This window comes from Clarias gariepinus, chromosome 2 (genome assembly GCF_024256425.1).
Source record: "Clarias gariepinus isolate MV-2021 ecotype Netherlands chromosome 2, CGAR_prim_01v2, whole genome shotgun sequence".
Lineage (NCBI taxonomy): Eukaryota > Metazoa > Chordata > Actinopteri > Siluriformes > Clariidae > Clarias > Clarias gariepinus.
Genome location: NC_071101.1, coordinates 39,212,026 through 39,239,704, shown reverse-complemented (window position 1 = coordinate 39,239,704; position 27,679 = coordinate 39,212,026). Strand labels below are relative to the sequence as shown.

Genomic DNA, 27,679 nt, shown 5'->3' with positions numbered 1-27,679 from the left:
CGCTTGGTCCATCTTTCACCCCCCCCCCCGCCCCTTTTCTTCTTAGTTCTAGATATATAAACTGCTTTGTGGTTTGTCTTTTATATAAGAGCTTTGATCCTAAACTAATAATCCTGAAATACTCTTCTTCTGATGGCAACATGCTGCGTTTTCCCCGCTGATGGAAAGTTCACCATAAAAAAAAAAACCTCTTATAATATTTGCCAACCAGAAAAGCTACATGTGTTGTACCATTGGTCTAGAACAAGGCAGAGCGTTTCAGACTTCAGACTGAAAACAAGAACTGCTCCCGTACATGATATGAAAAAAAGAAACATCTTGAAGGCATTATGGTGCAAAGAGTCAAAAGTTTACAGAGTACCAGGCTAGACTTTTTAATACCGATCACAATGCATCTTGCCTGTGTCATCCCTATACATGCACACACACATACGCCTCCTTTCCTTTTTACTTAGTTTTACATCATGACAAACGGTTATTAGAGCATCGGCCTTGATTGGGGCGTTTAGCTACTGTGATGATGTCAGTCTAGCCAGAAAGAGCAAGAAGAAGCCAGAAGAAAGAAAAGAAGAAAAAATGGGGCTAGAGATTGGCTAAGGTGGATAGACTGGATGAGCTCAGTCTGCACTTTTGGATGTTTGGGTGTTTTGCGGGACCGAACAGAAGAAAGTGCAATGCTTCCCAGACCATGCAGTCTTGCCAATACAAACCCAGCTCCCTGAGAGCCCCTCTCCACTCCGGGATGCCTGTCTGACCGGGGGAGGGACACGGCGGCGCCATGCCGATTCCTTAGACAGCTTATCTCTCAACCAGTGATAATGCTGTCAAAATAACCGCCAAGATACATAGCGGTGAGGAACTGGTTAAAACCTCCTCAGTGTCCCTCCTTGGTGTAACCTCTGCCTGCCCACCTTAACTCTCTTTCTCTCTCTATTAACTGTTTCTCTTACGAGCAAATCATTGGCTACCGGAGGTGAATTCATCACCAGTACTGTACTATATAGAGTGTAAACAGACCTACACTTGGCCTGACTGATATATTTGGAAAAGAAGGTATTATACGTGATCTGAGATAATATAAGATAGATGGATCTCTTGTAATGTTGTTTATTCAAACTAAGCATTTAAAGAGGTGACCTGTGCTGTGATTCAAGGTGACGACCACTAGCACATCCTGCATGCACTGATGGTGCTGGTGCCTTCATCGACAATGACATCTAGAGGTTTTCATGATGCATAACAATTTTTTAAAGCAGTAGCAGTTTCAGCAGAACCATGGTTCTCAGTTGGATTCATGATTTCAATATCAAAATAAAAATGAAATAAATAGTCAGTAAATAAACACAGACTCCAAGATTGTTTAGAGCTTGTACTAAAGGCATTGGACTATGGTTTGGAAAGTTGCTCTGGATAAGAGCATCTGCCAAATGCCTAAATGTAAATGTAAATGTAAGTTCTCTGTAACTCAAGACAAGATAAATGGTATAGAATAAAAATGTACTGTATGTGGCACCATGGTGCAAAAATTAACTACAGCTCCAGGATCCCAGGCTCGATCCTGAGGTCAGATTACTCTCTGTCCATGTGGATTTCCTCTGAGTTCCACAGTTTTCTTTAACCTTCCTTAATAAAAACTTCTAACTCTACTAGTACTTTATGTCTGACTGTCTTGGGTCAGTGTGAAAACATCCCACATTGCCTTCAATTTATGCCTTCTAACGTAACAATATCTGACCTTAACAAAAGTTGAGCAAATTCAAATAAAGTATATTGCAACCTCACAATCATTTGCAAACGATCACTCCTTGATATAAGGGGGAAAAACAATAAAACTGATTGACTAATTAATACTAGCTTAACTGTGAAAGGTGTTTAAGTCAAACTGGGACTTTGAATTGCCTAAAACTGATTGACATTTACAGACGACTTCAAGCACAGCGGGAATAGGCGGTAGCTTAGTGGTTAAGTTGTTGGACTGCTGATCAGGAGGTCTCCACTTCGAGACTTGATGCCGCCAGGCTGCCACTGTTGAACTCTTGACCAAGTGCTCCAAGTGCTCAGATACAATTGGGCGTCAACCTGGCAACCTGACCCCAAGGAAATGACAGATATATCTCCATAATGTGAAGTATCCGTTGCTTTAGCACAGTATGGTGATGAGACTCTTTAAAACAGGCGGTAAAACATCTGAGTGGTGCAAAAGTTTTTAAAAAGGCCATATGAGCCTCCAAGTGGCGCAGTGGTAAAGTGCTCGCCCTATCATCCGGAGATCGCTAGTTTGATTCCGGGTGATGCTGTAACCTCTCACAGCCGGAGGTTTAGAGAGAGCTGATTGGCCGAGCTCTCTCAGAGGGGAGGGATGAGAGGTACTTTGTGCCCCCCATTAATCACGGCTCTACAGCCAATCAGGGGCGTCTGTGAGCTCGCGCACGCGGAAGGAGCGTCTCCGAGTGTGGTTACTCCGCCCCTAACGGTGCGTGGCGTCACGCGGTTCAGAGGAAACACGTGATAGTCTTTGGCCCTCCCGACTGAATGGTAGTAGTAGCCTTAATGTGGGAGCCCCCTAGTGACTGGGAGGAATTGGACGCGTCTAAATTAGGGAGAAAATCGGGAAAGAAATCCGCAAAAATAAATAAATAAAAAAAAAAGGCCATACATCCATGAATGACAACTCTGTGAACGTTAAGTGAAATAAATGTCTCATCCTTAAAAACCATTGCAAAACCTTTTAGTAACTTACAGAAGAGATGCATCTGTCTGTGGGAACTGTACCCAAAATCATTCACCACCACACTTGAACGTAACAGGAACTCGGCTGGGAGGACACATGTTTGGGCCATTAAAGGAGTTCCTGGGAGGCCAGGGTTTTCAGGTGTGAAGCAGACAGTCAGATCATGGCTTCTGTGTACTGAGAAAACCTTTTGGTATCCAAACACTAGTGAAATAGGCCATAGGGATTAGTGAATTAGTGTAGCAGGGGATTATATAGAGAAATTAGGGTAGTTTTTTTAACTCTCATAACTGTTCTGTTATTCTATTCTGCACAATCCAAATTCCTTTGTCTTGAACACCCATTCTTTTATGGATATGACGTCAGACCGAAGAAAATCTGAGAGTTATAATCTACGTTGGTAGACAGTAGACAATTGTGTGTACTGTTGGTAGACACGTGACTATCCGTCACATATCTACCGACTGTAACGGTTTTTCACATTTGCGTCCGCTTCCACCAACCGCGCCGGAGAACTTTTTTGTCCCAGCTGAGTTTCCGTATCAGCTGCGCTACTTGTCACATGACGGGAAGTGAAATGTTTTTTCGCACGAATATATACCCGCAACTTCTTTCTCACCCGATGCAAAATGGAATAGCAACAATAACAACCATAATATTTTAAACATTTCTAATTGTAAGTCTGATATAATTTTCAATACGGCATGACTAATATGATCATTGTTTAATTAATATGAGAAAATTTACGCTGTACAGATCTAACCAGCGGCCAGCCTTCTTCCTAATCTCATCTACCGATGTCTCATTTTCACATTACAGTCTTCTAGTTTTCATTTCTGTAGTGTATGTGAACATAAACACATATGTATAAAACCGTCTGTCTCTATTGTTTGTCTGTAATTGCTGAATGTTTGTGTTTCAGCAGGTCTTTTGGATCAGTGTGTGCTGTATTGCTCATCATGCCCCTAACAGCAGCTGTGATCAGTGGAGCCCAAAAGCTGGTCCTGTACGAGACAAGAGCTGTATGTACCTCTGATCGGTTTATTATTTATAATTATAAAATCCACACTTCTTCTTTTGATAAACCTGATTAACGGAACTTCCTGATCAATTCACCTCAGTGACACTAGATGGCAGTATGGAGCTGCTCATTTACCCCCATAATTTCACTATGTAACCAAATGTATATGGACACCTGAGTATCACACTTGTGTGTCTGTATTCTGACAGAAAATGTGGAGTTTGGGTCATAAAAATGTATTTCTTTTTTTTTTTTTTACACTTAAAACTTCTTTAATAGCAATAACTTACTTTTAAACTTTTTTTTGAATCTGCAAGAAGTAGAGCTTAATGCATTTTTTTATACAATAACTTTTGTTACTTTAACCAGATGTTACTTTTCCCAATAACGGTAACACCAAGGACGATTTAATGTTTACAAAATGGCTTTCTATGTGTAACACCACATGGTTTTCAATTATGACAGTTATAATTATAAAACGAGTAACACCAATGACAGACTTAAAATCTTGCGTAATATCACATAGAATAAAAGGATAAGATTTCTAAACAAATGAAGGGAGACATCTGACATACCTTTTGCATTTGTCCAGTGCTCTTTATCTAGTGACTTCTGACGCAGTAACAAACCATTTTTGTGTAAAAGTAACACCTATGTTGTTGTGACTGATATTTATTTTATATTATTCATTATAATTAATTATTGTGTCATGATTTTAGTGTTTCCCTTATTCTATAAGAAATTGATGTTATTGTGAATAAGATTTATTTTATGAAAAAAAAATATATTCATATCATATTCCACTTCCATGTATGATTGATTATGGGGACAAGATATTTCCTAGAACTTGGCCTTTTAAAAAAATGCTACAATTACATAATAAACATTTAAGAAGGAAAATGTATTTCATTGTATTTGAAATTACATACTACAGTATATTTTTTGAACATGTACAAGTAATGCGTCTGTTATGTTCATTTAAATAACATTGGCATCAGCAAAACTAAATGACATCGCTTGACACCATTTTTGTCGAATGACCCGTATACTTACTAACATTCCTGCGCAACCCTAGGACCTCAACCCTACACCCTACCTAACCTGTCTTAAACCAATCTCCACTGGTATGGGAACTAAAGTGGACTGGAAAAATGGATAGGAATAGATTGTTTAACAAGCACATACACTACCATTCAAAAAATTGGACAGACTTTCTAATTTCATGGTCTTTCCTGATTTTAAATTGTTTCTACATTGTAAAACCAATCTAAAATATAGATATTGAGATGTATCTGCTACTTATGCTCTGTAAATCCTTCATATCGGCTCTAATCCGAGGCGCTGGTTGTTAATTGGTGATTTATGACGCTGGTAATTCTAAATGAACTTCTCCCCTGAGGTTGTGGTCCTGCTTTTCTGGGATAGCTTTCAAGAGAGCCAGTTTCATCATGGTGCTGCTTGATGGGTGTTGCAAATGCATTTGACAACACTGTTCTTGCTAGAACTGCTCCAGAACAGCTGACCTTCGTTAATAACCTAATGTCATATGTGTTATTTCATAGTTTTAAAAAATCCAGAATGGTTCTAGAATGTAGAAAAATTAAACAAAACTTGTGTTGAGACTTTTGAATGGTACTGTATAAGTATGATAGACAGCCTGGCAGTGTCACGATGACCGACACATCACCGATATCACATAACATATCACATAAAATAACAGCCATTTACATTAAGTAACTTGATGTTGTTGGTTCCCACTCAGAGCATGCAGAAATTGGTCTTCTTTCAATAAATGGACAAAGTAAGACCAGTGTCCCTCCCCTGGGGATGTTTCCTTTTTCAAACTTTAGCCACTGATGCGCGAGAAGGTATCAGTATGTATCTGTGCAAGTCAGGAAGACAGACAGTGAGCTACACTACGCCGCTCTTTGAGTCTATTAAAGCATTGTGTGAGATTAATGCTGCAAAAAAAAAGTGTCTTACAGACACTATTTAATAGGACTGTCTGTACGGAACATGTCACCCAGTCAGTGCTGGAGAATAACAGTGCCATTATGCGTTGTTCCTGAACCAAAAATATTTCTTCAGCAAAATATTATCGAAGCTTTTTTTTTTTTTTATAGTGACGGTGATCTTTACCTTGTGTGTTATTGCAAGCAGCTACGGTGGGAGTGGCGTAGTTTGATTTAGATGCGTAACGATTAAGTACATTAAATAATATTTAGATGATCTACAGTACATTTGTTTACCGTTAATAATCTTTTTATCATTTTATTTATTTTTTATTCCCGTGATCAGAGATTTTTTCTGGTGGGGAGTAATAACGCTCAAACCAAACACCGTGTCCTGAAGATCGACCGGACTGAACCACGAGATCTGGTCATCATTGATGACAAGGTGAGTATTTTCATGCTTATTGTAGGGAGAAGAAGGCTTTCTTTACAAGAAGCACTGACTGTACCCACATACCAACCCCCAAACTCTAACGTTCCCCAGTAAGACTGTAAATTAGCAATAATATCATTTTTAAATGACCCTGCAGTATTTAGCAGCAAATACAGATTCATGACAAAGTTTGTAAGTAATGTAATAATAATAATAATAATAAAAATATAGCATTCTGTGACTCTATTGGTGACCTAGAACTCTGGAGCTGATGCTTCACCACATTATTCATTACGGATGGAAACAATCGATTCAGTAATATATTTTTGATGTGTACTGTACATGAGTGTGTACGTGTGTGTGTATATATATATATATATATATACTTGCCGTTGAGCACGTTGGCATATGGGTTAGCACTGTAGCCTTGCATCTCCAGGTTCTGGGTTCGGTTTCCGCCTCAGGGTGTGTGTGCATGGACCCCTGAGGCGGTCCATGCATGATCTCCCCGTGCTTGGTGGGTTTCCTCCGGGTACTCCGGTTTGTCTCCCACAGTCCAAAGACATGCAGATTAGACTAATTACTGTACCGTTCCCAAATTGCCTATAATGTGTGAATGAGCATGTAATTGTGCGTATGTATGTGTGTGTGTGCCCTGCGATGGATTGGCACCTTGTCCAGGGTGTACCCTGCCTCGTGCCCTAAGTTTTCTGGGATCGGCTCCAGGCTCTCCGCGACCCTGTACACAGGATATGGATGAATAGACGATGAGTGAGTGAGTGAGAGTGTTAAGTTGGTAAAATGTTGCAGTCCCTCTATAATCCCATACAGTACAGCATCCTGTGTGGTACGTACAGATTATTTGCCAAGTTTGTTTAGAATTGTAACAAAATCTTAAAACATATTATTAAATTGGAACATTTCTAAAATCGTGATACTAAAGGAATAATGATGATAATATTGTATCGGGTAGCTCCTGGTGATTCCCATCCCTGCTAGCTACACCTGTAAATTTGCTCTCTCCTTCGAGTGCTGCACATCCTAGCAGGAGTGTATGCTTTCCTCATGCATGTATCTTGCTTTCACGATTGACCCTGTTAAGTAGCTTACTACTTGCTCTTGTTTTTTTTGTTGTTTTTTTTAAACCATGCACTAAGTGCAGTGCTGCAGGACTTAACTCTTATTTCAATCGCTGCAAGACACTTGCATATTGCATCAACAGCGGCCATCTTAAGGATGCAAAATCTGGCTCGGACAGAGCTTGTTGAGTGTGAGACATGAAACCCACGGCTAGCAGATTTAAACCCTGTTTTGGAGCTGAATCTGAGATGACTAATAATCTTAATAAGAAACCCACATTGCCTTTAAGAACACTTTCTAGTCCAGAAAGTCTAGTCACTTTAAAATGGATCAATGATTAAAGGTTGGCGCAAGGTCAGAATACCTGACAGACAGATATCCAGATGTTTCACACCACCTCTTGAGGTTATCCACAATCATCACATAATAAAAAATAAACTCAGTGTATTTAATACTCTCTCTCTCTCCCCCCCTTTATCTGTTGTGTCTCGAATGTTCTTCTGCATGTCTTCAGCATGTATATAGTCAGCAGGAGGTCCGGGAGCTTTTGGGAAGGTTGGATCTTGGAAACCGGACTAAGATTGGACAGAAGGGCTCTTCTGGTCTCTCCAGAGCTGTCAATGCCTGTGGCATTGTGGGTAAGGTAGTATTCATAAATAACGAAACACAATAAGGATGTCTTTAAAATGCATTGTCTGGGTTTCATGACATGCACAGTTTGAAATGTTTTCGGGAAGGTTGGATTTTGAAACCGGACTAAGATTGGATTTAATCTGTTGGACGTTTCAAGCCTAGGGTTTGTCAAGCGTATTGAACTTCGTAAGGAAACGCATCCTTATCATGCATTTTCACTGCATGCTTCTAATTCCTGAGGACTGTAGTCTTAATTAGCAGATTTAAAAGATGTGTTTAGACTGCTGTGAGTCAAGAGATTTTGAAACATCTCTTCTTTCTCGTCACTGGTTTGTTTTTGATATGTCAAAGTGAACTTAGTTAAATTTTATAAATGTCCCAATGCAATATCCTTAATATTATTCTAATAATTTTGATTCATACACATTTACATTTCATACAAACTTCCATCATTTCTTTTGATTGTGTAAAGCTGCTTTGAGACAATGACAGTTTGTTAAAAGCGCTACACGGATAAAATAAAAATTAATTTACTGTAAAAAAATATTTCTCAATGACAATTCCAATCAAGCCTCAGCACAGCCAAGTTACCACTGTTGAGCCCTAGAGCAAGGGCCTTAACCCTGTCTGCTCCAGGGGGCGCTGTGACCTGCCTGACCCTGCGCTCTGACCCCCAGCTTCCTAAATGGGAGATGTGATGAAGATAATTTCACTGTGCTGTAGGGTACATGCGACGCATAATTGATTATTATTGACCCTGGTAATGATATTGATATTATTATTATTATTATTATTATTATTCTCCGACTTTTGGTGTACAAATGAATAAATATGTGAGCTACTGAGAAGCATGATTCAAAACTAACATTTTCAGTTAAACGGTTAAATTCATGACCTGATTTTCTTTTCGAATGACATCATTTGTGATATCTTTAATTCTTTCCTGGGCGAAAAGTGTATGATTGATTTTTTTTCTATGTACGGCCTTAAAGAGCAATGCAGACTGCCAGATTGCGACTCGATTCTTGACCTACATAGATTACATTGTTGACTGTTGGTGCTATGTAGACTACTACGCGGCGCTTTTATCCTCGCCCGCCATTTATGGTAATTATGTCTTGCGCAACCCTACAGTAATATTGAACACTTCTCTAAAGGAGACGGAAGGTTTATGCTTAAAATGACGTGCTTGCGTAACAGGTATAATCCAATGTCTGGTATGAAACACGGTAATGGACTAATAGTATTATTGACCCGTTTCCAGCATAGTTTTTTTGTGTGTGTGTGTGTTTCCTTTACGCTCTGTCATTGTATCATTTTAGTATACATGACCTGGAACATTTCATGTGAAGGCTTTATTTCCTGTATAAGCAGTAAACACTGTAATGCACCACTTTTGGTTAGTAATGATGGAGTCTGATCGCTTAATAAGATGTTCCTCCATTCTCTTCGTAGGCTTTGTGCGTTTCCTGGAAGGGTATTATATCATCCTGATCACCAAGCGACGCAAGATGGCCGACATCGGGGGTCACTCTATTTATAAGATAGAAGACACCAATATGATTTATATCCCTAATGACTCGGTCCGAGTCACGCATCCTGATGAAGCCAGGTTTGTTTATGTCCAGGTTTCCTGTTAAATACGTTGAGAAGCAAATTCTTGCAACGCTGCATGCTTTAAGCTTAAAAGGGAACTTAATTTGGTGGGAAAACCAACAATCCAGATATCCTGCTTCTAAATTTGATGAAGTGATGTTTATTAGATCGAACTGAAATTATATAATTAGGAGTACTTTCCATTTTTCTCTTTTTTTTTCTTTTGTCCTCCTTTTTTTTTTTAGAATTCTACAACCAACGCATATGAACGTTTTAAAGTCAGTTTCTTCTTTTCTTTTTTTTTGGGAATTGCACATAAAAACAGGTACAAACAGCTTAGTGCATCTGACCTTTTGTGTCAGTGTCGCTGTAACGTTTGGCATGTGCTGTCTCGAACAAGCTTGTGTCACACTAACCTCAAATTATAATTCACACTCTCACATTCACACTCTCCCTGTATGCGTGTTGGCTGGATGCTCTAGACCAGCCCTTTGACTTACTTATCTAATAACCTACTTTTTTTTTTTTTTGAGTTCAGGAACAACCAGTCAAAGATTAGTCACCTGTTTTTTTTTCTAGTTTCAGGCAGCGTGTGCCATGATATCCTCAGATTCCTATTCTTGCCTGCAAGAAAGTTTTTTTTTGCTGTAAAAGCTCATCCACCTCCATGTTCCGGTGTGTTGTGTTTCCTGACATACTTTTCAGCTCACCGCTAAAAAAAAGTGTTTTAAAAAGTGGTTGTTTGAGTTTCCGCAGGTTTCATGTTACAGTAGATTTAACTAAGCTTATTTGTTCAGCTTGAATCTCTCTCATCAATACGGTGTTTCCTTTCTAAATTTACACAAAATATAAAGACTGTTGTGTGTGGAAATATAGGACAGGAAATCAGCTGTTTTCTAAAATACTTACGCCACCGGGTCCAGTGAGAGACTTTTCTTTTTTTCTTTTTTAGGTTATTAGAAAGATAAATATGACTCGCTTGCATGTTTATAGGATTTATCAGATTGCAAATTGTAAATCAGTTTGGTTTTTTGGTCGATTTTGAATCGTTGAATAGATTTGTCAGTTTTTGATTCAAATTCGATATTTATATATATTAAATTTTAAATATTATATAAATGATTTAATTGGAAATGTCAAAAATAAATTAAAAGTTTTTGCATAAGATAGAAAATTCTTGCATCCTCTGTAAAGCACTTGCAAAAATCTTTTGTTTTCTGGAGATAAGTATTTTATACTCATCTTTGCGTTTATGGGTGGGGTGAAATACTGCCACCTACTGGACTGGAGTGCAAGACAGAATGATGTGTGCAGATGTAACCAATACCTTGTTGGTCGATTCAGTTAATTAATGAATTGTATTATAATTTAATTAATAAGTTATAATTTAATAATTCATTAAAATTGTTTACAGGTTTTTTAAAAAATAGAAATTGCTCAGATCTTCCAGAAATACTCACATTTTGCAAGATCATATATATATATATATATATATATATATATATATATATATTTTTTTCTGGGATGCCACCTACTGGACTGGAGTCTTGCGCAGAATGACATAGAGACGTAATCAGTCCCTTGTTGGTGAATTCCGTTAACTAAATCCGAGAAAAGAATTCTTTAAAATTGATCACAAAGAAAAAAGGAACTGCTCAGATCTTTCAAGAATACTTGGATTTTGTAAGCGTATAATTTTATTTATTATATGTTTTATCAATTAGTTTATGGGAAGTTGTTGCAATACCGCCACCTACTGGACTGGAAACAGAATGCGAAACAGTGCGAAACAGAATAATGTGTCACTTCTTTGTTGGGCGAGAACTGATTTTATTTTGTTAATTAAATCAGTGGCTTAGTTTTCAATTCAGGATTTCTTCAAACTTTTCAAACTATTTATGTAAATTACGGTCCCAAAAATTATTGATTTCTTTAAAAGTTTTGCAGGAATTAGAAACAGCTCAGATTTTACACAAATACTTGCAGTATTAATTCTTCTTCTTTATGAGTTTATGGAAAGTTGGTGCAATACTGCCACCTACTGGACCAGAGTAAAAAAAAAAGGTAATCACTTTATATGAAACATGACATTTAAACAATCAACAACACAGGTTGCAAAGCAGCTCAGTATTTATTATATGCTTTTAGTAGTTTGTAAAATTTATAAGGAATATAGCTGCTTGAGACCAATCAGACCATAAACTTTAGTGCTGTTTTATTATCTAACAATCTAGCTCTGATCCACAGCTCTTGTAAATTGCATTAAAAAAAAACACACACACACACACACACACACACACAAAAAAAAATCCTCCAGGTAAGTATGTACAGTACCTCCTCGATAACTGATCTTCGGGTTGGAATTTTACTGTTATATAGTGCACATAGTTTGTGTGGACTTGTGATGGTGATGCCCTACAAAGTGAAGAAGTACATGACGTATCTGATGTGACATGATTATCCAAAAAAGTAACATCTTGAAGGTGCAGTTAGACGACCAGGACAAATGTCTGGTGTTATTTAAAAGTCTCTTTTAATAAAAGTGTGCAGTTTGGTTCACTGCTTTTACTTCCTGTAACCATGATTGTGTTTCTGCAGATATGTGAGGATGTTCCAAAATGTGGACCTGTCTAGTAACTTCTATTTCAGGTAAATGTACTTCTCTACACTGCCACTAAGTCACATGTTGTCTCTCTGTGTGTGTGTGTGTGTGTGTTAAGTACGTCCTGTTCAGAACACAAGGTATGATCAGGTCTTAATTTAGCAGCACCTGAGATCAACGTTTATCCCTTAACAGTATAACAAGCATGGGGCAGGTCGGCCTGTGATACGCGGCGGATCCTTGAACGGCTTGGGTTACCTTTCTGATACCCTGTTTATACGTGGAACTGTGTTCTTTTGTCCTTGTTTTGTGTGTATTGTAAGGAGTACAGGATATGATGTGTTTTGGACGAACCTTGAGTTTTTTGGCGTGCTTCTATAACTTGCTTCAATTTACAAGCCAATCAGAATGCAGGAACTAAAAAAGCCATCCCCACATTGAAAATAAGAGTAAAAATATCCATAAGAGCATTAATTCATGATGAGATCCTCAATATTTAGTGCTGTAAAAGGTGACATTTAAAAAAAAAGTACATTTTGCATAATAAGTTCCCTTTAAATACTCATCATTTGTAATTCAGTGAATTCTGCATGTACATTTAAATTAAAAGAGTAGGATATGTAATATTTTCATGAAAAAATTTTGTTACGCCTCGATAAGTCATCACAGGAAGTACTATTGATCGTCACCTCTTGAAAAAGTCTCCTTTTTTCTGTTTTTGTCTATGCCCCTAATTGTTTGTGCCACTCCTGACCCCAAATAAATTTTTAGACGTTTTACACTGAGGTGTGTCTAATAGCACGCACGTGACATGTAAATGTCAAGTAGGCTGGATCTATTATTATTAAAAAGGAAATTGGAACAGCCTGACTGTGCCTAGAGGAGGCCGTCTATCGACAGCAGTCAGAGTAGCTTCCAACAAGCTGTGAAGAACCTGGAAAGATCTACAGTTCAGACGTTGCAGCTGGTAGCCTGGATTTACTTCCACAATGCTGACATGACATTGAACATGACATGTTGAAGACCCCAAAGAGCTCATCACGCTGAGAACATCATTCCCCTGTTTAATGAAACGTGGTGGTGGTAGCATTGAAGAGTTGCGCAACCTTTAAAAAACAATTTTTTAATTCGTTTTATTTTAAGACCAAACATTAGTATTGATTTTAAAACATTAGTTTTTCGACACAAAATGAAAGAAAAAGTATTTGTATGCCAGAAAAGAAAATGGCACACAATATATTGTGACCACTTTTCAGACAAAAAACAAAACAAAATGAAAGCTGCTGGGCTTTGCATCCGAAAAAGAAGCAGGTGCAACAGTCAAAGTCCTCAGTAAAACTTAGTAGCTGATTTTCTTATACTGTAAAATTTCATAAATTTTACCTGAGACTAAAGGGTCCTCGATGCATTGTCACACCAAATTTATTAATTATTGTTTACTGGGCTTTGTAAGTTTTTAAAATTGTATTATTTATTTTACTTTTAGTTTACAAAACCAGGTGTATCATAAAATTGATAGATTGCTAGTTAATTTTTAATGCAAAACTTACCTAATTGTTTTTGACTATATAGTACAGCAAATTTAATTGTAACTAACGCACATGCTATTCATTTGCTCGATTCACTTTTCACATTTGCCCTGATGCTTGCCAGTATTTCTCACATTATAAGAACATTCCACAGAGACACACACACATGCATTTTTCTAGACGAAGCAGACTGCTGAGCATCAAGTTGTTTCATCGTTGCTTTGTGTCTCCTTTTTTTTCATTTTTTTTATGAACCTGTAGTTACAGCTATGACCTGAGCCACTCTCTGCAGTATAACATGACTCTCCTCCAGACACCGTATGATCACGGAGAAAATGAGCAGCTTCATGCGAGTAGCAGCAGCAGCAGTAGCAAACAGGACAGCTTTGACATCTTTGAGGATGAAGGCCTTCCAACGCAAGGTCTGTCTGCCTGTCCGTCTGTGCAATATATACATTTTTAGCTACATTTAATGTTGAGGTATCTTTCCGAAACCAGTTATTTCCTGTTATAACCATTTAAATGAATAAAACTAACAGTTTATTTATTGGAGAAAGCAACAGAAACCGTCTCGGTCTTGGATGTTACAAAGCACTGACGCTAGAGACTCCATTCAGAAATGCTCAACATCTATCCATAAAGAATTCAACTTGTTTCTAACACAAGTCAGACATGTCGTCTGCGTCTCTGTCTTTGTATTCAGTTGTAAACGGCTTGAAGAATGAACCGTACGCTAAATACGTCTGGAACAGTCGTCTGATGGAGAAAGTGAAGGACGTGGTGCATCCAGACTGGCTCCTGTACATCATCCACGGCTTCTGCGGCCAGTCCAGTATCCTCGCACGTGTTGGTGTTGAATAGTTGAATGAATCAAGCAGCTTCTTCGTTTTAGTTACTATTATTTACCATTACTCAGCTTTTACAATGACCTTCTCTTGTCTTTTTCTTTTGTCTGTCTCTTTGCTTGTTTTATGAATCAGGCACTACTTGTACTACGTGTACTATTATTTCTCTTCCTCTCTTAATCCTTGGTGTTTTTTTTGTTGCAAACTATTATACCCTCACTGTCTGTCCCTGTGGGAGATGAGGTCAGCTTTCTGTAGACACGTGAGGTCCAAGCCTCTGAAGCTTCACCTGCTGTTGTGACTAAACCATGTCTCTGGCATGATACAAAGCACCGGGGGTACATTCACCATAAAAGTTAACTATTGCACATGCATTATATACGATATAATAAATATATATATATATACAGTAAATATCTTCTATATTATATATTTAAAAAATGAAATGTGGCTGCTTGCATTTAGGACTTCTTTGACCAACAGTAACACCTAAAAAAAAAAAAATCAGCTTTTTCTCTTTTTTCGTCAGTGTTTTCACATGCTTGTTAGGCATACACGGAGCAAAACGAACATTATGAAATAAACATGATGTGGCTTTTGGCTTCACCCGCTCCTCTAAAGGGATTAAAAGCCTCCATGTGAAACCATGCCAAAACACGCTTTCCACAATGTTTTTACTGAGTATTCATTCTTGGTTGTTGAATATTCTCGTGTACTCATGTGCGTATGTGTATACATGTTCTTAGTGGCATAACATAATGGACCAGGGCCAAGGTTGAAGGTGATCAGTGGGTCTCTTTCCTGCGGACGCTCTCATATTGGCTTTAGAGGAATAAAAGTGCTGAGATTACACAGCCATGATTATAGATAAATATAAAAGTAAAAGTAGTCAATCACCACCATAGGCAAAGGCATTTTTTCCTGATTAAATGCTTCCATTATAAAATATCGTAATAAAGCATTAGGATGTCCAGAACCGATTAAATAAAGCCATATATTAATCACAGTGGTGGTAACCAATCATAAGTATCTAAGCATAAGTTTGTGTATGTAGAAGAGGGCAGATGGCACTTTCTGTTACCCGAGCCCTGTGATGCAGCATGAGCCGCTAAAGCAGCCAATTTGAGAAAGTTTGGTAGCTGTTGTAAAAGGATATCTGTTTATTTTTTACAACGGCTTGTTTTGTTATTCGACATGACCCTAAATTAGCAATTTGCAATTTATTATTGATTTTCCTTGCAGAAGGTTATGAAGGAATAAAGTTGAGCGAGAATTTTATTGTCTTTGCACAAGTGTCTGTCCTTAACTCTAAGATTCAGAATTGTTGATCTACGGCCGGCCGGTTCATGTCACTCTGATTGCACGACGTTCCAGCCGTTTTGCCGGGACCCGCTTCCTGAAGAGGGGCGCCAATTGTGAGGTAAACAAGGAGATATAAGTTCCTTACAGATGGTTAAAATCTGTTTAAAAAAAAATGATATAGGGCTGTTTTTTTTTCTTTTTCGACTAGTGATCCTCTCTATAGTGTATCATATAGTCGAATACCCTTTGTATTGAAGAAGGTCGTTCCTATTTCTGTGGCCAGTTGAAAACTTTAGGATTTTAAAGATTTTAAGATTACTCAGCGTGTCCGAATTTGTTAGGCATAGTATATAGAAAGAAAATTGAAACCCTTATACAATATAATGTCACACTGTCGACTCGCACAAATGTGTCGCTTAGGGTAACAATTTTACATCTGTAAAAAATGAGGCTTTGTTTATGATTAAACTCAAAATGTTATGGATTTGTAACTAATCCTCAAAAAGGAAATAAGTGAAAATTATTCTGTGTGTGGGTGTGTATCCATTTAAAGGGAGATGTGGCAAACGAAGTGGAGACCGAGCAGATCATCCACGATGCTTCGGTAATGTCGATAACAGCAGGCAGCTACTCCTCCTACGTGCAGGTGCGAGGCTCCGTGCCACTCTACTGGTCTCAGGACATCTCCACCATGATGCCCAAACCCCCGATACGATGTAAGAGGATTACACAATGTCTATATGTGGTTTACTATTACTCTACTGGCCCTCGATGTCTACTGTGTTTGATAATCCACCATCCCATATTTTTATATATCAATATCACAGTATATGCATCATAATCAAGCTCTTACACTTTTTTGAGTATCAGATACTTTATTGGTAACTGAAATGCAAGTCAAACAATGAGTAATGGAAATATGGTGTGTATGTGTACTTAAAAGTATAGCTGTGGGTCATGTGCGATGAAGAAAGAAGAGGGCCAAGTGCTGAGTCTTGTGGGACTCCAGTAATGAGTATTACTATAAAAATCTTATATTATGCCCGTTACATTTTTTTTTCAATTTTTAAATCATGTAGCTTTATAGACTAATATCCTGATATGTAGTAAAAATATTATCATGTATCCCAGAAGATATTGATAAAAAAAAAGAAAATCTGTTTATATTAAAGCGGATTTGGCACATTCCCATATTTGATCTCAAACAGTTGTTACTTTGAAATCCTAGATCAGGAAGTTTGTCGAAGTTTATTTAGTCGCCTCATATTGTGGTTAAAAACGTCTGTCAAACATTTTTGACCATGAAATGAAAAGTCGCAAGATTAAAAACATAGTAACAGTTCTTAAATTATTAGAAGGTGGATTGCAGTGGTTTGTAGACTGTAAACAGGGTTTATACCACTTTGCAATGGATCATAAAATCTAGAACTATTCTGATTTTTTTTATTTAGTCTTGTGGTGGACAGGTTTAAATTGTCACAACTGGAGCGCTTGTAAAAATATCTCATAATAGGGGTGGAGCAAATCCACTAAAATGGGTAAATCCACCCCATGCACTAAACCGCCAAATCCAACCATCCATCTAACAAGCTCTGTAGTCCAACTACGGACCGTGGAGGTCAATGGTGGCCATTGTATTTTTTCACGAGCGCATTCACACATTACACGCAATTTGGGAAAATAATTCAGTATCAACTGCATGTCTTTGGACTGTGGGAGGAAACCAGAGTACCCGGAGGAAACCCACTAGACATAAGGATAACATGCAAACTCAAACATGTACACAGACCCGAGGTGGGAATCGAACCCAGACCCTGGAGATGCAAGGTAACAGTGCTAACCACTAAGCCACTGTGCTGCCAAGCTACTTAATAATACTCTCTAATAGATACAGCATCCTGGGCTAAATCCACCCCTGCGCTAAACTATTTTAATATTTTCTCTCCATGGCTAAATCTGAACCTGCACACTAACCTACTAAATAGTACGCTCCAATAGATACTACATCCATGGCTAAATCTGACACTGTGCCTTACCCTCTAAAATAATGTGCTGTAATTAGTGCTGTCAATCGATAAAAAAAAATTAACTAATTAATCGCACATTTTTTTGCAATTAATCGCGATTAATCACAATTAAAAGACTGAAACTTTTTGGATATGTAAATGTAAATAATTAATGTAAACTCAAGACAACGAAACTATTTAAATTCAAATATGATTGTTTATTAGAATTTTTGTTTAATTTGTAACACAGATTTCCTCATGTAAACAACATACCTGCAATAAACCATCAATATCCTCCAAATTAACTGTTGGCTTGAAAGCCATATTTATTACAGAAATAAAAACACAGGTATGTGCCATTTGTGTCTTTTGAATTTCAAAACAATCAATGCAATTTACATTGGCGAGGCCCTGTAGAGATTGTTTCGGTGGGGTGTTTTGCTTTTAAGTGATATGTCAAAGACGAATTACTTCTGTGGTATTTAAATTCGGCTTTGCAAAATGTACAGATTACTTTTGTTTTATCCACAGAACCATCCGGCAGAGTTTTATACTGAAACTTTCCGTCTAAAAGTCCTTCCTTGGTCTTAATCATACTTCTTTGCACGTTGAACACACGTCGGCCACAACAGGAAATAAAAAAAACTGCAACCGCGTTAATTGCGTTAATTTTTTTTAATGCGTTAAATATTTCAAATTAATCGCATGCGTTAACGCGCTAATTTTGCCAGCACTAGCTGTAATAGATACTCAATCTAGCTTTTCTCTGCAAGAAAATGGCTTTGATCTTATCCCGCGCTGTCCTGTCCTCACACTGCCACCACACTGTCCACTTCCAGCCTGATTCTTCCTTAACAGCAACTTGAGAGTACTGACCTTCAAGCCTGGATCTCACCTCCACAAAGAACAAAACACTGGCTACTGCAGGCTTTATGTTGAAGACCTACAGGAGCCTGTTGCACACAGTGAAGGCTCACAGTCTCTTTAAGAAGAACAGTCTACACTGTCCCTTCCTGAAGAGGGCTTAAGTGTTGCTTTTGTAGTAACGGTCTAGTTTGTTACTGATTTGGACCCAAAGGTACCAAAGGTAATTTTAGTTTTTATTTCGTTTGAAATTATCGACCGCGTCAGGGCTTTGTAACAGTCAAAAGGAAAGCTGTTACGTATTTTGAGACAGGAAGGTTTTAAAGACAGAAGGCTTTACGGTTTCTCTATAGCACCCGAAGCTGTATAGAAAGAAGATAGAAAGAAGAACGGTTGTTGCGGAAATGCTTCACTATAAGTGATAAAAGGAACTAACTAACAATCAGCAGTTTGCCGCCATCCACATTAAAATTTGATTTTATTTTTCAGAATTTTGTTATGCATGTCTATTTTATGACGTCTGCTTTATGACTTCTGTATTATCGAGTAAGCACCAAAACATTTTATATGTCATATAGTTTTTCTGACAAAAGATTACAGAAAAGATTGCAACGGAAAATGTTTGTATGTCAGTAAAGAAAGCAACGTATTACGTAACACATCTCGGTTCAGTCAAGACAGTGTAATAAGGGCTGCTGGGTTTTGATGAAAAAAAAAAAAAGGGAAATAAATGTGTCTCCAGAAGAACTGTGGCAGGTTGTCCTCACAGAAAACCTCACAGAAAATGTTTTATAAAAGTTCACAAACTGTGCCTTGTACACCAAAAGTAGATTTTGATTAGGTTATTATTTTTACATTTCACATAGAAGCAGTTGATTTTATTATTTTTAAAAGAATCTTTACTTCATTATCTTTATTTCTTAATTCTGACATTGACTTCAGTGCATCTTTTAGCTTATTATTGCACTTAGTGATCAACAAATTGGAACTACAACATGCATTAATTGAAGCGCACTGGGACAGATATCACATTGGATCATACTCGCTTCACAAACCTTTTGTTTTTGCGACTGCCTTTCGCATATCGGTCCTGCCTTTTACATATCATTTTGCCTTTTGCATATCATCGTTACCTTTCGCATATCATTCTTGCTTTTTACCCGTTGGTCCTGCCTTTCACATAATGATCCTGTCTGTTGCATAGCGTATCCTTCTTCCCTTTGATGTATCACTGCCTTTCGGATATGATTCTTAACTTTCGCATGCTGTTTCTGCCTTCCATAGGATGATCCTGCCTTCTGCATATCAATCTTTTCTTTCACATATCACTGTTGCCATTCGCATATCATTCTTGCCTTTTGCATATCGCCCCTGCCTTTCAGATACTACAGTATTCTTGCCTTTTGCGTATCATTCTTGCATTTCGCATGTTGATCCATGTTAGCTTATTATTGCTCACACACTCACATTTTTTTCAAACCGTTTGTTTATTGTTAAGGTAGAGACAGTGGAAATAGCTTGGCTGTCCTCATCTGAATTTTTCTTCTCTGCCTTTTTATTGAATGCGTGTGTGTGGTTCAGAAGTTGAGATCCGGCACTAGTAATCCTCTTATCCCTTTCTCCCCATTTCCATCTTCTCTCCTGAGCAGAGTGACATTTTGTATGCATTTACGCACCAGCACACAGCATGTCCCCAAACCCACCACACTAGCTGTTTGCCTCCTGGGGTTCTCTTGCCTCAGGTGACTGCAGAAAGGGCCTCTAATACATTGTTATCCTTTTCTGATAACCAGACTCCCTTTCTTTAGATTATGCTCTCATAATCAGCCACCACTGGATAACATATAAAGGAGAAAAAATGTCAAATGAGGACATGCTTTGTGATGAGGGAACTCTTTCAAGAACTAATCAGTCACAGTATTGCTTACTGAAACACATGCACGTCTGACAGAAGCACTGAGCTTGCTCTCGTGGATTTAATTTTCTGTTGTGGTAATTTCGTTGCTGTTGTTGGTGGCCCAACATGATCTTTGCATGTATGAATTTTGGACAAAACCAGATCTCTTTTGGCTTTCAGAGATGTTGAATGGGTTTCTCCAAAATGCCACACAAACATGACAGTGCACTGAGAGAGACATTTACATGAGTTTGTCTGGGTATAGCCGATGGTGGTGCCCCATTCATTCATTATCTCAATTAATTCACTAGGAAGAAATGAAAAGATCATTATTTATTTTTTTAAAGACTTTTCTTTTGCATAATGGTCCTGCATTTTGCATGTTAGTCACGCCTTTCACAGATCCATCTTTGCTTTTCATCTGTCATTCTTGCCTTTTGCATATTAGTTACTGCCTCTTGAATATTCTGATTTCACAAATTTTGATTTATACATATTTTCTATATACACATTTTCATATTTTTCTTTTGATTCTGTAATGCTGCTTAGTGACAGTGGCCATTGTTAAAAGCACTATACAAATAAAATTGAATTAAATATAATATTATTCTTGCCTTTCGTTTGATGGTCTTGCCTTTCGCATAACTGCCCAGACTTTCCCATAATGGTTTGCTTCCAAATATTGGTCCTTCCATTTATATACTGTGTCAGTCCTGCCTTGTATGTATCGTTCTTAATAATTGTTTTTCGCATTTACATTTTTCATTTAGGCATTTCTTAGATGCCCTTATCCAGAGCGACTTACATTTAAAAAAAATCTTATTTTACATCTGAGCAGTTGAGGGTTAAGGGCCTTGCTCAAGGGCCCAACAGGAACAACTTGGTGGTCATGGGATTTGAACCTGGTACCTTCTGAACCATAGTCCAATGGCTTTTTTTTTTTACACGCAAAAACAAGTCTGTAAGTATTCTCAGTCATCCAGGTGAGATTATCTGGGCGATAAGTCATGTCAGCTGGATTTCTCTGTTTCCGGGAGAGAGGAAGGTCAAATTTCTTGGTTTGTCTCTCCTTCCCTTTTGTAGGGATGGCCCAGTTGGGAATTCTGGACAAAAAATATAACTTTGTCCAGGACTGCGCTGGACAGAGCAGCTGCTAAGATTTGATGAAGGTAGTCTTTTTTGGATTAAACCAGGGCTCGATTTGTGTGGGGATGCAGGAAGATGGGATCCCACTGTTGAAAAAAAAAAAAAAAGACAAAACCCTCTCTGTAAAATCTCATCCCCCCCACCATCCCCTTTAGATTAATAATGCTGAGTATTATGTTATATTTGTCATGAAAATTAAATATTAAAACTCTCTATGTGTAATCATCTACGAACTATAAATAACATCGATTAGTCAATCAGAATTTAATATTATATTCACAAGCTTGCGCAAGTTTGTCATTTTCCCTGCTGTTTGCATTTTCGCAGTGGCCAAGAGAACAGTTCAAGCACAGCTTTTGACAGAACTGAATGTATGATACATACACACAAATCTTCTCAGCGGAGAGGCCATGAAAACGAAGGATTCAGTTTAAAACACAAGGGTTTTCGAAATGACTGACAGCTTGAATTATTATAAAGGACGAGATCTGTGTAATATCATTTTCAATTTAAAGGAGACGTTTTGCTTTTTCATTAGACTCGGTGTGGCTTCACCTACATGGCTGGATACAAAAAGGTCAAAAATAGATTTTTACTGCCATAATAGTAATTTGATGATTTGGGTGTGTATGAGAGAGAGAGAGAGAGAGAGAGAGAGAGAGAGACTGGTGTGTAGTCATCCAAAAATACAGTACTATTAAATAAAATAAAATTGAATTGTTTCATTACTTATGATTATATAGATTTCTATTCTACTCTAATAATCCTCCCCAGATGAAAGCCAGGGAAAAGATCAAATGATAGTTTGGACAATTGCATGTTTAAATGCATGTTTTTGTTGTGATGGTTATGTTTTGTTAATAAAGATTAAAAATGACATTTCACAATCATTTTTTATGGTTAGTTATAGCACCCCCCCACACACACACCCAAATAAATAAATAAATACATTAATAATACTTGACTACAGTTCGACCGCTGGATTTAACGTGTCAGTGGTGGAGTGGAATGGTGAAGTTTTATTCTTTCTTAAGTAGACCGTCTTGTGCCTTTTGAAGGATCATGTCCGCTCTGTGACCCTTGACGGTGAATTGGAGATGTAGGCTTTTAGGGATGAGGTTCCGTTGTCTGCATCTGAGGTTTAAGCGTCGGTGGTTCCTGTAATCTGCCACTTTCCTTGCTGTCCTTTCTTATTCTCGTACCAACTTCAGGGATTCCGTACTAAAGTGTACAGCAGTACAGTGTATCTAATGCTAGATACATTATTTGAAAGGGGCCCCTCCCAGATGGAGGTCCTGAACCACCAGGTGGTAAAATGCTGCAGTATTTTACACCATATTTTCATCCATTGTAATTAAATCCATGGTGTAATACAGTAGTAAAATTGTATAACATTGATTTATATCCTCTTAAATTATTTATCTGTTTCAGTGGACCAGGCTGACCCATACGCCCAGGTTGCGGCACTTCACTTTGACCAGATGCTACAGCGGTTTGGTTCTCCGATCATTATCCTTAACCTTGTTAAGGTGTGCAGACCTTCCAAATCGATGCATTTGCAGTTTTATTATTTTATATGTTTTCCCGTTATATATTATATATGTGTGTCCATGCTTTTATTCAGTCGTTTTGTTTTCTTCCTTTTTAACTTTTGACTATTGACTGCTTATATAATACCAGTTGAAGTGGTGTAAATCCTTCTTCCGTTAATGAACTATTTGGTGAGGAGTAATTGAGTCACACAGACACTCGTGTGTTTAGTGGGATCAGCTTGTCAGACAGCGATATTCAAACAGACGTTCACACTTTGGTGTCAAACCACTTCCTGGATTTGTCATGTCTCACACTGTAACTCACAAGGTTAAGGAAACAAAGGAATAATTGCTGCTATTCATACACACACACGTTCACATGGTGGCCATGTGCCACTGATGAGAATCCTCTTTGGATAAACATACGTTGCTTCTTAGCATGTATGTGCCTGGGAGTCACATGGATCTGTGTAGGTCAGCTTGTGAGGAAAGATCTGCTAGATGATGTCATGTTCAAGAGCAGTCCGGTTTCCATGATGTACAGTAGTATAAAGTAATGACCATTGTCATGTGCTCAGTATACTTTTTAGACTGAAAGGTTTATTTTTTTAATGATTTTATTTTTTTTATTAAATATGTTATTCTTTGAAAAATACAGAAGGGCTGATGGGGAAAAAAGAAATTATTATAACAAATAGCTATTTGCAGAACATGGCTTATTTTGACTTATGAATTTGACCTCCTGTGGAACCTTCTGCAGAGCTTTTTATTTTCTGTATAACCTGACTAGTTATTCTTATTATTTATTTATTTATTTATTTATTTATTATTATTATTATTATTATTATTGTTGTTGATATCCCGACTAGTATGTTATCTGTCTATTTTGAGCACTGAATGTATTAGATGAGGTGTTTGTTTTAGTAAACAGAACCAGTCAAAAGTTTGGACACACTTTCTAATTCCATGGCCCTGAAGGCGCCCAAAATCTGCAATAATCTCATTTAAACTGTTGATATTGAGATGTATCTGCTACTTCTGCTCTGTAAATCCTTCATAACGGCTCTAATCCGAGGTGCTGTTTGTTAGTCCGTGATTTCTGAGGCTGGTGACTCTAAATAAAGTACTCTGCAGCAGAGGAGCTTTAATGGTCTTGCTTTAATGGGAAGGTCTTAATGAGAGCCAGTTTCTTCATGGTGCTTGATGTGTTTCGGAAATTCACTTGACACAATTTTCTAGTTTTGAAGAAAATTTGAATGTCGAAAAATAAATCTAATCTCGTGTCCAAACTTTTGACTATTACTATACATGTCTCTTAAAAGATGTTTTAGTTAACAGAGATGTGCAGAAAATTAGAGAGCATTTTATTTTTTTTGTTTTGGAAATATTTTGTTCAAAAGAGCTATCTCTAGCTTCGATTGAAATGTTAAACCTGCATACCAAACCTTTTAGTGTGTTAAATGAAATGGCACTTATTTGGAAAAAAAGCTTATGTTATTGAGTGGTTCATAATTTGTGTAATGATGCTGATAATCTTTAACTGAAATTACACAGAAGCGGGAGAAGAGGAAACATGAAAAAATCCTAAGTGAGGAACTCTACCCAGCAATCATCAACCTCAATCAGTTCATGCCCCCGGAGCACTGCATCGATTACATTGCCTGGGACATGGCTCGTTACACCAAGAGGTGCGGTGTTACAATGTTTTAGCTCTGATTAGAGAATATTCATACAAATACTGGTGAACAAATGGAGCATCATCGTTTTATAAACGTACATGTTTTATAAAAAATCATTTCTTCTCTCCACATGCAGTAAATTTTTAAATGTGTTGGACCGGTTGAGTATGATCGCCGAGAATGTCGTGAAGAGGACCGGCTTCTTTGTGAACCGATCTGGTTTCCACTGTCACATGTTACGGCCTGATGATAGGTAGGGACAAGGAACGCCTAAATCAATACACTGTGGTTTTATTCTCTTGTATTTTATGTTTTGGTCAAATTGTGGATGATGTAAAGTATCTGAAGGAAAGGTGTTATTTATTTGTTTTTGCCTTCTTTGACCATCTTATATCTGTGGACAAGTCCTTTTCTTACCAATGCATAATACGCTTCACAGCAACAAGACCTTTGAATGTGACATATGAAAGAGAATGGGATATAAAAGAGCATGCTGAGTGTGCTAGGCTTTTGCTGTAAAAAAATAAATTATGACGGGTGTTCAAGTCAAATTGGGATTTTTATTTGCGCAGAATGACAGAACACAGTCATGAGTGTATAAACCCCTTTTATTTCTCTATATAATCCCCCGCTAAACTAATGCACCTATTCCATTGGTTCACTAGTGCTTGGATACCATAAAGCTAGAAAGTTTTTGAATGAGGTCAGCACTGTAAAGAGGATACAAGTGGTGTTGGTGAATGATTGTATGTACAGTTCCCACATACGGATGCATGGCTTCCGCAAGTTATCTGTTGATTTTAAAGTATCAGACGTTCCACTCGCTGAATGTTCACGGGAACGACTGCAGTGGGCTTCAAGCCACGCTTCTTTAAAACACTTAGTGTTCGAATGGTTTACTGCAGCAAACGGTCACGTCACTGTACTGTGATTGAAGTCTTCTCTAAATGTCAGTCAGTTTTTTACACCTTTATTCACGAGAAATGTCATCACAAGTCCCGGTTTGACTTGAACACCCCTCTATAGTGTGTTTGTATTTTGCTGTGTGACTAATTTGTTTGGAGTCTTGTTAAAAATGTAAAATCTTTTCCTGTGCACAGATGGGGTGATTTGGGAGGCCTGGTTACTGCTCATGGTAGAATACAGGTACAAGTAAACTGATGTTAACAGACTAAAGGCTTTGATCTTTCTGCTGTAGAATATATATATATTAGTTCCTAGCATTTTTGGCCTGGGGGAATGTTTACACACTTAAATTCAATTTTCTTTAAAGGTCCCATATTTTACTTTTTATTTAATAAGTTAGTAAAGATCTCTGAGGTCTCCCAATGTTAATGCTTCAGCTGAAACACTCCTCAGATAAGGCGATTTTTCTCTACCTCAAACTCCGCCTGTTTTTACTCCTCGTCTGAATGCGCCATTTCAGTGTTTATGTAAATGAGCTACTGCTGAGCCACGCAGGGGAGAGAGGGATCACAACAGAGGTCACAATAGAGGGGAAAAAACTAATTGGCTTGTTTGAACCCTGACCACTACAAAAATGGAAGACTTTTTTTTTTTATATGCTAAAAATCTAAAAATGACACTTTAAAACAAGATAAATGACTGTGGTTTGGTTTCCTTTGCAGACTGGAGTTTTGAGAACGAATTGTGTGGACTGCTTGGATCGCACTAACACTGCCCAGTTCATGGTGGGGAAGTGTGCTCTGGCCTATCAGCTTTACGCCCTTGGGATGATTGACAAGCCGAAATTACAGTTCGACACTGATTGCGTCAGGTAAAATCTTATAAGACATATAGTGTAAGTTGAATTTAGACATAACCATGTGTCGCTGGGGGTTATAGAGGATGTTCCAAGCATGTGATATTAAATTGATTTACATGTTTATGTTTTTTTGGTAACTATTTTAATTATTATGTTTAAAGGTAAGGTTTACATTTACAATGTACAGATGATACTTCACGTACATTTGTGTACAAGTAATGTCAGTAAGACCTAAATGCCAGCCCATATACATCATCGAATCAACATATTACAGTTCTACATGGTGGATCATGGTGGATGATGATAACTTCATCATATTGCATTTAAAAAATTTCTAAAACTAAAGACTTCTAAAACTTTTAAAACATTTCTTAAATTTTTTAATGTAAGATGGTTTATGCGTAAGACACAAAATAATTTCTTGGTGACATACTGATTTTCTTTGGTTAAAGTGATGAAATCCTAATGGCTTCTATTCTTTGACCATTGCAAAGGGGTTAAGGTAAAAGTTCTTGGCCCCCTTTATCGCTCCTTGCAGCTATTGAAACAAATAAAACATAATGGACATCATAAACTTATGATGCTCTATCTAAGTGCATATGATGAGCTCAGAATAAATGTTGCTGTTATCTGGTGCACAGGTTGTTTGAGGAGCTGTATGAAGATCATGGCGACACGCTGTCGTTGCAGTATGGCGGCTCACAGCTGGTTCACCGAGTCAAGACCTACCGCAAGATTGCTCCATGGACGCAACACTCTAAAGACATCATGCAGACGCTCTCTCGTTACTACAGCAATGCGTTCTCAGGTACGTCAGAAAACCACGACTGTCACACACCTAATGTGTATACACTTCTCTGAACTTCAAATTTTCACTTTCATTAATTATTTAGAATGGAAAAAAAATATTTATCCAGGCTAATTTTCAGTATATGCTCTAATAAAATTAGGCACAGTGATGTGTTTTTCTACCTTTTTGTTAATAATTAAAGGAAGCTGTGGTTAAGATGAGAGGTTTCTAACAGATATCGAATATCTTACCATGCAATTACTATGCAATTTTTTT

At 37.6% G+C, this 27,679-nt stretch overlaps 1 protein-coding gene across 2 annotated transcripts in view; it reads left to right on the top strand.

The window, feature by feature from the left end:
* The first annotated feature begins 3,297 nt into the window (after nucleotides 1-3,297).
* The window catches only part of fig4a (FIG4 phosphoinositide 5-phosphatase a), a 48,693-nt gene continuing 24,311 nt past the window's right edge, over nucleotides 3,298-27,679 (top strand). Inside the window, exons 1-16 of one of the 2 annotated variants that reach the window (XM_053479506.1) lie at nucleotides 3,298-3,407; nucleotides 3,657-3,753; nucleotides 6,051-6,149; nucleotides 7,732-7,855; nucleotides 9,306-9,462; nucleotides 12,045-12,095; nucleotides 13,839-13,999; nucleotides 14,281-14,409; nucleotides 15,742-15,842; nucleotides 16,278-16,440; nucleotides 23,069-23,166; nucleotides 24,724-24,857; nucleotides 24,985-25,101; nucleotides 25,949-25,994; nucleotides 26,477-26,625; nucleotides 27,255-27,421. In XM_053479506.1, the coding sequence (XP_053335481.1) occupies nucleotides 3,691-3,753; nucleotides 6,051-6,149; nucleotides 7,732-7,855; nucleotides 9,306-9,462; nucleotides 12,045-12,095; nucleotides 13,839-13,999; nucleotides 14,281-14,409; nucleotides 15,742-15,842; nucleotides 16,278-16,440; nucleotides 23,069-23,166; nucleotides 24,724-24,857; nucleotides 24,985-25,101; nucleotides 25,949-25,994; nucleotides 26,477-26,625; nucleotides 27,255-27,421 (1,759 nt within the window). In that variant the 5' untranslated portion in view covers nucleotides 3,298-3,407; nucleotides 3,657-3,690. Of the gene's footprint in view, nucleotides 3,408-3,653; nucleotides 3,754-6,050; nucleotides 6,150-7,731; nucleotides 7,856-9,305; nucleotides 9,463-12,044; nucleotides 12,096-13,838; nucleotides 14,000-14,280; nucleotides 14,410-15,741; nucleotides 15,843-16,277; nucleotides 16,441-23,068; nucleotides 23,167-24,723; nucleotides 24,858-24,984; nucleotides 25,102-25,948; nucleotides 25,995-26,476; nucleotides 26,626-27,254; nucleotides 27,422-27,679 lie in introns of both variants that reach the window. The other variant, XM_053479497.1, reaches the window with a different exon arrangement.